This window comes from Solanum dulcamara, chromosome 9 (genome assembly GCF_947179165.1).
Source record: "Solanum dulcamara chromosome 9, daSolDulc1.2, whole genome shotgun sequence".
NCBI lineage: Eukaryota > Viridiplantae > Streptophyta > Magnoliopsida > Solanales > Solanaceae > Solanum > Solanum dulcamara.
The window spans coordinates 850,030-861,960 of NC_077245.1; the positions used below are offsets into that span (position 1 = coordinate 850,030).

The window sequence follows — 11,931 nt, forward strand, 5'->3', positions numbered from 1 at the left end:
CTTTTCCTGCAACCGTCATTACATTGGGCTGATCAAGGAAAGTGACCAATTCATGCATGATTCCACGTACCAAACATTTTTATTATTATTTTTTATGATAGTAGTGTTCGAAATAATTTGTGTTTATAGAGTGTATATATCAAATAATTTTGATATAATTGTAGTATGTTTGATCAAGCTTAGCTTTTTCAAGATTAAAAGTGTTTTGAGCAAATTACAAAATATAGAAAATAACGAAATTATTTTTATGTATGTACAGTAGATGATTAAATTCTTGTGATTTTTTTATATTTTGAATTTTCTTGTGAAAAACCTCGCCCAACGAATGATTCTTCGCATACTTTCTAGTCTGTTTTTACTTGTTACGTTTGCTTATCTAAAATTAATCTGCATGGATTTTTTATCGTATTAATATGATAAGGTTTGAAATTTATATAACATTTTTCATATAGTTTTAAAATATCTTTGAATTTAAAATATTGAATTTATCTAATTCAATTTAAGTCAAATTAAAAATTAATTAATTTTATTCTTGTAAAAACGAAACGCGACAAATAAAATATATAAGGGAAGTATTTAAATTTTAATACAGTATTATAAATGGAGGAAATCAATACTTACAAAAGAAGAACAAGATCAGATTATACGTACAAACGAAAGGAAAATCAGGAGGAATTTCTAAAAGTATCATGAGATTTCTTTGATTTTCACGCTCTTCGATTTTATTTATTGATAATAATATGCTATTTTTATATTTGCTTGTCTTCTACATTTTGGATCCCAAAAAACTTGACTTTGCGCATGGTTTTCAATCATATAATAATATTTGCTGATCAATTTCAACTGCTAGCTAGGGAAAGAAATTTACATCAACAAATCAGTGTGATTTCATAAGTCCGAAAAAATAGAGTATGCACATATTTTATCGCTACAAATTTCGTAGAAATAAAAAAAATAATTTTGATAAATCTTTGACTTAAACAATGTATGTCAAAGAGTTTGATGAACAATCACAACAACAAATTAATTCGAAATGCAAAAATTTACACAAATCGGGGTCTTTATTACGTACCTAATTCAATTATTAAACTGCATGTTGCATGCAACGTTCTCTGTTATTGCATGGAACCAATAATGTCAATGAATAAACATAAAATGATATATTGTACGCGTAAGAACCAAGTTGCTTTTTAGGAAAGAAAGTTTTATATATATATATATATATATAGCAATGATAGTCTGTTTTCTCTATTACTTTTAGCGTGACTATTAAAACTTTTAAATTTGTATTTATTCAACAAATTTCAAAATTATTAAGTTAGAATCGACGCTATCAAACTTGATTGAATCCATGCGATAGCAATGATGGTCCGTCTTGTATTACTTTTAGCGTAACTATTAAATCTTTTAAATTTGTATTTATTCAATGAATTTCATAAGATAATTATTAAGTTTGAATTGAAACTATAGAATTTGATTGATTACCTACGAAAGTCTAGCTCCGCGTGCTAATCCACTAAAAAACAAGGGTATTTTACTTAAATTTCATAGTGAAAAAGCCTAATTATAATTTATCTCGATTTTTTTGGTAATTATCTGAATTCCCTCTTTTTTTTCAGATTTCTGATACATACGAATGATGCTGATACATCGCGATTTGATACATAAGTCATTTTCATGATACATCGCTAGTTGATACAAACCAAACATTGTAATATCAATAAAACTTATGAATCAGCTTATAACACCTAATATATCATTAACACAACAAAAATTGCAGTAAAACTTATGTTTTACTGATACATTTTGTGTTTGGTTTGTATCAACTAGAGATGTATCATGAAAAGGATTTATGTATCTAATCGCGATGTATCGACATCATTCCTATGTATCAGAAGAGAAATTTTTGAAATTTTTACAAATGATAAAAAATAATTAAAAATATAAAAATATAAGGTGTGTAATTTACTAATTTTTCCAAAAAAGGAATGTAATAGCAACTACCTCGAGGCCCAAAGTTACCAACAAATGGAATTAGCTATATAAATTTTCATTAACTATATTTTATAATTGAGATTTTATATTTAATTGTTAAGTGATTGTTTTGTTATTGAGTTTTTAACATAGATATTTTTATACTATATATATTTAGTACATTTTTCAATATAAATATAGAATATATTGAATTCTCAAAAATTCGCACCCGGTACCCTAAATTAGCTATCGTGAAGTTAAGTTGTGTGCTAATCCAGCTAAAAGCTAGTACTCTCCTTGTATCAATTTGTTTAGTCTATTATTGTTTCTAGTTTGTTTCACAAAGAATGATCACTTTTTCTTTTTTCCAACTCTTTAATTCTAACTTTCCACGTACCATGTTATGACTACAAAATTAAAGGACATTTTGATACATTTGACATATTTTAAATTTAATACCATAAAAATCAAAAAAAATCTTTATTTTCTTAAACTTTATATCAAATCAAAATAAGTTAAATAAATTGAAACGATAGGAGTATAATAATTGATGTTTGCTTAATTTCCTTTGATTGAGGGTACGCGTTTTAAACGGACACGTGAGGTTGGTTTGGTCTATACTCTAAATTTCGTAATCAATTTCACTGCATTATAATTAATTCAACACGTTAATTGGAAGTCTTTTAGATCTTTAAAAGACAACTCACATATTAATTTTTAACCTATAGTAATGTTTTCTTTTGAGCAACTTGTTTGCACGAGCCTTTTTAAGAAGTTGTTGTAAGACTTGTCGGAAGTTACTTACAAACTGAACTATTTGTAAATTGATTAATTATAAAAAAAAATTGAATTTTTTCTTTATTATAATAATAATATTTTATTTTTTTGAATAGTGTATTGATACTTATATTTGCAACACCAATTAGTGGAACAAATTTTACACCAAAGTCCAAGAGGACATAGATTGAATAACTCAAGACATCAATGATCTTACAATGACAACATATTAACCTATTTAGTATACGTAGTCTTGTGAATGTAGAGAGATTATTCGAAAAAAATAATTGTGTCTTAATTCAGGAGGCTTCAACTTATCATTAGTGATTAGAACAACTATCAACTAGTTTGAAAAGTTGTTCCATTTAGTAATGAAACTCACCATTTCGAAAGTAAAAAATAAAAAACTTAGATCTTCTTACTGTTCGAATAATAATGCCAAATATAGCCGGACAAATTAAAGAAATATAGTAGCTGTATTTATGGGCAGTATAGATATACATATAATAGCTGTATTAATGGGCAGTATACATGTACCTTACTAGTAACAAAAAAACAATAATGTCTGAAAAGAAAAGAAAAAAAGAAAAACTCAGAAAATACTAAAATAGGAGTATTATGAGACCAATAATTATGAGACAAGTGGTGGAATAATACAAGAAATCAAGAATGTCACTAATTTGACTTGTTTGCTTTACCACCAACAAAGTTCTTCACCTATTAAAAAAAAAAAAAATTAAAAAACTCTTGGGCTTTTAGCTTAATTAAATTAGAAGACTTAGTAGTAGTATTAGTGTCAAAAAATTTTATAGCAAAATACATGTATTTGCACACATACAATATGTTATTCTAACGGATAATTACCCATATACAATATTTGATTATAACTTTATGTATATATGTTTAGCCAATTGTGTATGTGAACTGTGATGTCTGTGGCTTTTAGATATACACATACTATACATAATGAAATCGCATATTCTTATTATATTATGTAAGTTTTTAAAAATACTACCGTAAGTAACAATCTTATATATATAAGAGAATTCTAGACTCGCTGATGTGGCATGCCTCATTGATAATATATCTAAATTTTTCAATTTTTAACTATTTTCCCTCTATTAGAAACACTTAAAGATCACTTTTGAAAAGTTCCTTCATCTAACAGTCACTTTGAAAAATTCATCTAATAATCACTTACGTTCCATGTTTAAATGCTTGAAAGATAACATTCGTCATTATTGACAGCCGCATACAAAACTGAAACGGCACATAGTTTTTCCAATTGCATTCGTTCCTTCCACATATTTTTTTGTCCTCATGAGTCTAAATATTGTTGACAGTAATTGTTTAAGTAATACTAATTTTATATATTGTTTTTAGCAATAGATTTTAATTAATTTTGTTCTACATTATTTGACAGAGAGCTATGGAGTGAAAATTTCAAACTCCGAAGGCAGACAAATAATCAATGTTGCCTGTCTGACTGGGGCAAAAGATATTAAGGCTACTATTATGTCGAACTTTAAGAGTAGCATTTACCTTCGATTGCATCTCAAATTTGGCCGAGAATGCAAAAAGCTTATCGAACCAAAGACACATACAATGTAAGCATTTCTTCATGGTTGATAAACTCTTTTTTCTTATTATCAACTTTAATCAATATTTATTTAAGAGAGATTGTATTTTAAGGTAACATAGTAAAAAAAATTCTTTAAATTAAAACACCACAAATAATATTTATTTATTTAAAAGTTTAAGCAAATAAGAGTTTTATTGATTAAAAAAAGATATTTATATAATAGCGCGGGCAAATTGTCTAGTTATATATATATATATATATGAAACGAGATCGTTAGGATAATTTTTGAAAAATTGAAAAGAGGACAGGGTGTGAGGGGCACGTGGTGTGTAGGCTCCAACACAACAGGAAAACCAAAAATAACCTGTGAAATTACAGAAATACAGATCATCATCCCCATAGCCACCTTTACTAACGGGATTTTGCCCTTTTTTGCTTCCCCCAAAACAGCTGGATTTATTCCTTCATCTATTCTCTTTTATGTTCTTTAATTAATTTAGATATACGCATCCAAAAAAGGTAAAAATTAATTACATGATCATAAAAAAATACTAGTCATTTTGCATCTACCTAATATTAACTCGCCAAATAGTAATAATGTCACGTATAAATGAGATGGTTCAGAATGGAAGGAGAATAGTAATACCGTAAAACCTCTATAGATACATATGCTTGAGAACGAAAAAAAAAATTTATTTATCGAGATTATTAGTTTATCGACAAATACATAAAATATTTATTTATTGATAAATAAATATTTATTATTTTAGAGAGTATTTTGCAATATGTGCTATAAGAAAGAAAGAAAAATATTTGAATTAAAAATTTCAAAAGTTTAAATCTAAGAAACTAAAAAGTGTAGTTTTTGCATATTTATTATTTAAATCTAAGAAAGCTAAACGAATTTAATGAAATTTAATGTTTCTGATTGTATTCATGTATATAGAATATGAAGAGATTTTATGTTAACTATAAAAGGAAAAAGCTATATGTTTAAAAATTATAATCCAAGTATAATGTCTTCTCATCATTTGAAAGGCGTACAAAAATCATCTTTAACCAATAAAATAAAAAACGCAATATTTGAGCATAAGAAAGAGAATCCAACTATTTGAAATAACAATTGCAAATTGTTTTCGGCATTGCAAGATCCGATCAGAAGAAAACAATGTTCCTGAACCACAAGTTGGTGAATTGGATGAAAGTAACCAAGAAGTTGGTGAATTAGATAAAGGTATCCAAGAATTAAATTATGTCATTTCTAATTTAGCCTACAGAAATGTGATGGATGTTGAACATCTTTTGAACTATCCTAACGAGAAGAAAACACAATCAACTATAGAATCATATTTTAAAAACAAATAGTTATTGGTCTAGTATTATTGACTAATTAAATATATATAAATTCTTGATGTATTCTAATAATTATTACTTTATATTTTTTCTGGCCTTTAATACTTTATTTTTAATTATTATCTAATGCATTTAGCGAGAATATTACTGGCCCAAGTCGAGATCGGAGAAAAATATTTATTTAGCGAGATTATTACTTTATCGAGGTTTTACTATACCATTTTACCTGTCTAACAAAAAATTGGAAATGAATATTTAAATTTGTCATCCGTTAATAATTGGAGTCAAATTAAAAGATTGTTTCAAATATATTCTTATTCATTAATCGTTAACTATGCGAAATAATCAAATTTGCTTAAATAGTCATTACAAGATTGGTCCTAACTTTTCTACATGTAATATACTTTTTATCAAAAAGTATGTAATGAGATAGAAAAAATATTTTTGAATGATAGAATAAAATAGAGTTAATATAGTATTTACCAGTACTACTACTATTATTTTGCACCTACTCAATTAAATATTTAGATCCACTTATTGTCTCCTTTATAAACACTTGTCAACTATCCAACTCCTCACAAATTATAATTTCTTCTATTTCTCTCTAAAAAATGGGAAAAGAAAAAACACAATCAAAATCCAGAACAATGGCTCCGAGAATGGTGGCCAATTTCCGCAGATCCCTTTCATTCCCAAATCACCCAAATCATTCAAACAAGCCCAAAAAATCCTTCCATGTCCGATCAGCTAGTCTTCCATGTCGATCTCATCCTTTAATTTCTCAGCTCAAAGATGATTTAAACGGGCTCAAATCATGGGCTTTTAAGCCCGAAAATCGAACTTCAATTTGGCTTTGTGATGGCCTGAATCAACTGAAAATTGTTCATGAATCTCTTGATGATCTGCTTCTGCTTCCACAAACTCGCGAATCTCTCCATGGGCATTCTGATTTGGTCGAGAAGCTTCTAGATGATTTCCTTCACTTCATCGACGTTTATGGAATCTTCCAGACGTTGATACTCACTTTCAAGGAACAACATTTAGCAGCTCAGGTATCTAGAATTAAACGTCGATAGAATTATAATTTTTTTTAATTACTTAATTATATTATATCTCGACAAATTATGAGTCCGTGGCCAACCAAATGTGTAGCCGCACTAATCACTTTTCCATCCTATTTTTAAAAAATAACCACGTTTATGAAGATTCAAATTTCAGAAGTGGCTAATTTTCAAATACTCTTGTCCGCGCCTTTGCACAAAATGGCCTTTTTAAGGCCACAATTAGCTGAATGGGCTAAAGTCTATTCTTTGACTGATAATTCACTAAATTCAGGAATTCCACCTTATTCTCAAATCTGGTGGCTTGATTGACTCGCACTCATCTTGCGTATAAATTTTGGGGGTTCTAACTTCTAAGTCCTGATAATATATTATACGAATTTGTGTGATCATTTTATAATGTATAAAAGTTCAAATTATTATGAAAAAAATTGATTTTTAATTATTATATTTAATTATATTATGTTTCAACAGGTAGGTGTGAGACGCAAAGATCAATCCAAGATTGCTTCATACGCGAAAGCATTGAGAAAAATGGCTAAGGAAATGGATAGACTCGCCTCCAACGTGCAATGTATAGGGAAATATATCGTACCTCAACAAACTGTACCAATACCTGATGGAGATGCAGAGTTAGCAGAAGTCATGAAAGACATAATAGAAGTAACACAATTAGTTTCAATTGCACTTTTCAAAGGACTTGGAGTATCAATGGCATTTCCAAAACCATCTTGTTCATGGATTGCATTAGGAAAGAAGACGAAAAAAGTGAAAGAAAATGAGGGAATTATGGAATTTGTAGAAATGGAATTGGAAAACTTATTGAGAAAAAACAAAGGAGACGAAGAGGTGAAAATTGTGTCTAAAAAAATGCATGAATTGGAAGATTGTATTTGTGGAATTGAAAATTGTGGGGAGAAAGTGTTTAGGAGTTTAATTAATGCTAGAGTTTCATTGCTTAATGTATTCACACAATAGAAAAAGAAGGTAAAGGGAAAAATTAAGATGATGCATACATGTATATTTTGCTTCTTTTTTTTTCTTACTATTGTCTTTGATTAATTTGTTGTTGTTATAAAGTTGATTTGTTTAATGATGGGAAAAAAAGGTTTACTATTGAATAGAGAATATGCTTTGACATTGATTTTAGAGTATATTCGTGGATCTATATTGTGTATATCCTACTCTTCTGCATATCTTACTAGTTAAATTACGCTAAATATATTATTATTATTATTATTGTAATTTACATTACATAATTGGGATTACTATGAAATTTTTGATTCACTTTTTGCGCCTTTTAATATATTATTATTATTATTGTAATTTACTGTACATAATTGGGATTACTAGGAAATTTTTGATTCACTTTTTGCCCCTTTTAATACTTTGAGTAATACATTGGAATTCAAACTTCAAACATGTCACATTACTAGTATGACTTGCAAATCACTTTATGTGGAAAAATGAACTCGTTTTAATTGAAAAGAAAAAGATTTTGCGGATCAGTGAATGTTGAATTATAAACAAATATAATCTCATAAATATTATAACCAATCAATATTGAGATAGTCTTTCTCAACTAATCAATCGAAAGTCATTTTAACATGAATCTTGTGAGTCCTATCATGTGAGAGCGAACATTTTTTTGTTTGAATATAGGAGTAAATTAACATCTAAAATCCCAAATTTGTAGACTTTTAAATCCCAAATTCCATACAATTTTACTTTATCCAGTTTTTGATTTTCTACCTATTTGATCGTCAATTCTTGAACCAATTAAGACTTCACCTTAAGACCTTTTTTTAAAAAAAATGAATAAAGAGTAATGTTACCCTGTTAAAAAACAAAAAACATTGCTGGATCTATTGTATGAAACAACAAATTGCCCATTCAAATAACCCTATCTTTTTTCTCTCTTTTTTTCTAGCTAAGAATCGTGTGAATTAAATTATTAAAGTGATATATATTATTATTCATAAGGTATTAAAAAAAGGCTGCTGGCATATTAAAGCACGCGGTGTAACATGTGAAGTGAATTATTCATCTTTATAAAGAAAAAAAAAGGACTCTCTCCTTTGTTATTCATCTACAACCGAAAAAAAAATTAATCCCCAAACAATAGATTGACAAATAATATTGAACAAAGCAACTTGCACATGATTTGTTTTGAATAATTGAGATCATTGTTTTCATTAGTTTCATTAATTACTATAATTAATGAACCAATCATTTGTTCATGATAATGTCTGCTTTAGTTTCTCATAATACAGTCACATTGAATTAAAGATAATAACATATTTTGTGTAATTTGATAAACGAATTCTGACGAAAATGGAGGAATGCATACCTTACTTCTATTTTTGTGGGATAGATAAGTTGTTTTCGATAGATTTAGGCTCAAGAAAATTATTTTTAAGAACATATATAAAAAAATGCACGAGTAAAAAATTATGATAAAAATGTTGAAGAAAAAAAAGTATTGACGATAAAAATAGAAAAGGTACCAAAGTAAAAGAAAAAACAATAACAATAAATTAAAATTTTAAAAATAAGTTATCACTGGCATAATAATACTAATAATGGTAAGGGAGTAGATAGATGCTCTAGATTAGAAGTTTGCTTTACCACTAAGAATTCGTTCTACTACTTACTATTATCTACTTTAATTCTTAACCTCCATGCTCTTCTATCTAAGATCATATCTTCGATGAGCTGAAGAATTGTCATGTCGTGTTTAATTAATCAACTCTATCCAATTCTTCTTTAATCTACCTCTGCATCTCCTTGGAAATTTTATAAATACAAGTTAAATATAAATAAATTAAATTAAGTCTGCAGATATGCCCATCTTTGGTCGAACAAATGCCAGAAGATGCAAAGAATAATTGTTCTCTCTCCATAAACACATTAACACTAATAATCTTTCATTAGTTAACAATAAAAACATATAAACAAAAAAAGAAACATGAATTCATGTGTTTGTGTCTCATTGTCTTTAATTATATGATGATTTAATTTCTTCTAATTAAAGTACTTTCATGTGAAATACTTAAGAAATTGTAGATTTGTCCTTAGTGAACAATCATGTCGCTAGTTGATTTATTTTCAGATCCAAAATATTTGTCATTTTAACAAATTATTTCTTAACGGTTTGCAAATATCCTTCGGAAAAAAGAAGAAGGAGATAATTAATTTTGGACTCGAGAAAACATTTTTTAATTGTAGTTCTTCCTTTTTGGTACATTAATAATTAGTTCTTCGTTCAAACTTGAAATAGATATTTTCTAAAAGGTGTGGTTATTTGCTTGAGAATTTTGGACAAGAAATTCAAATTCAAATGTTGTGAATATGACTTTTTGGAGGGAAGAATATGTTTGAAGGCATTGTAATACTTTTGGAAGAGAAAATCAAAATACACGAGAAAGTATGTAACAAGCGTCATTTGATTTTCTCTATTTTTAAACAGTATTTCTTGATAGTTTCTTATAAATATTTTTTTTTCTTTTTTCTAATGTCAATCATATTTTTTTCAAAATATAAAAAGTTTTATAATTTATATTAAGTTCTAGTCATATTACCCGCACAAATACCCCTTTCTCCTTTTCTTTCACCTTTCAACAATTGTTGACTTTGGAACTTAGCTTGCACAATAATTAACTAGCAAGTATAGATACAAGAAATTGTTATTATAACAACAACAATTACATCAATTCCCATTAAATTGGAGTCAATTATATAAATATTCATCGTTCATGTTACTTTATTTAAGCACATTTTTAGTCTTCATTCCTCAATTGTGCCAATCACACCTGAATTTGACCAGCCAAAAGACAACCAAATTCAAAACGAGCATAATATTACATGATACAAGCAATCATTCAAAAAAGTCAAGCTTATGCCTGTAGAATGAGCAAAAAATAACTAGCTTGCCTAAACTCAAACTTAACGTCAAATCAAAGCAGAATATAACATAAAAAAAGGTGCAAAACCAATAATAAACTATGAGATAGTGATAAGGTATGCATACACTTTAGCCTCCTCTGACCTTACTTGTGGGATTTCACTGAATATGTTGTTGTTGTTATTAAAATGAACTTCAAAGGAGTTCCTTTTTATTGAACATTATTTTATTTTCTGATGGACAATTTCAACCTTCTAAATTAGAACTTGCCGAAAAGTTGAGTATATTGAAACCACGATCCAAATAATCTTCATAACAATAGTATACCTAGTATAGTTTCATAAGTGGAGTTCAGAAAACGTGGGATATACACAAACCTTATCTTTACTTTCGAGAATAAAAAAGTTATTTCCGATAAAACCTTAATTAGAAAACTATTGAAATAATCTCTAATATTTTGAATTCGAAAATGTCGCAAACCATATTAGGGACACTTGATATAAAGTTGAAGAAAGTTCATATGGTTTAGTCTAAACAATTAATGTTGAAAGACTTTATGCTCAGTATTGGGTTGAAATTAATATAAATTTGACTGGATTGGGCTTAGAGACCAAAAAGTATTCAGCCCAATAGTTGAATTATGGGCCTTTATAGGGGGCCGTGGAAAATTGGAAACTGCGAATGCTGTAATTGCACGCAGATCCCTACGAAGTCGAGACAACGTGGGTGACAAATTTTGCATTTGCAAGAGACACCCTCGCACGTGAAGGTCCAAGAATATAAAATTGTTTTAAATGTGGTACGTGTGAATCCCGTTTCTCAAACGGGATGCACACTTATATAAGAGCATAGCCACCTTAATGGAGTTGGTGTAACAAAACATCACTTTGTTAATTTTTTTATTGCAATAATAATATATTCAGTGAAATTTTAAAAAAATAATGTGAACACAATCTTATTCCTATTTTACTAAGACAGAGAGGTTTATCGGTGAGTTTTCGGATCAAGTGTAACGAAAATAGTATGAAAAGAATATATGTTTTGTAAGTAGACATTTGGAGAAGAGGTCAGAATTGTGGTTTCAAATCACCATTGTTTAACATATGATTTGGAATCATGATTTCAAATCACGATATCAATTCCCCAACTCTCCATAAAAGTAGGATTTAAAATTTCAAGTTTTGATTTCAAAAAAATTTAAAACATAAAATTTGATCCATAAGTTTATATTTTGTAAAAAAATAATAACATCATTTTAAATTTTGTAAAAAACTAAATTC

General features: G+C 28.0%; 1 protein-coding gene across 1 annotated transcript; it reads left to right on the forward strand.

Annotated features, from left to right (window-relative positions):
• Positions 1 to 6,249: 6,249 nt before the first annotated feature.
• Positions 6,250 to 7,865, forward strand: LOC129903021 (uncharacterized). The gene is made up of 2 exons (XM_055978496.1): positions 6,250 to 6,738; positions 7,222 to 7,865. Exons 1-2 carry the CDS (start codon positions 6,298 to 6,300, stop codon positions 7,723 to 7,725), a joined length of 945 nt encoding a protein of 314 aa, XP_055834471.1. The 5' UTR covers positions 6,250 to 6,297; the 3' UTR covers positions 7,726 to 7,865.
• Positions 7,866 to 11,931: the final 4,066 nt, after the last annotated feature.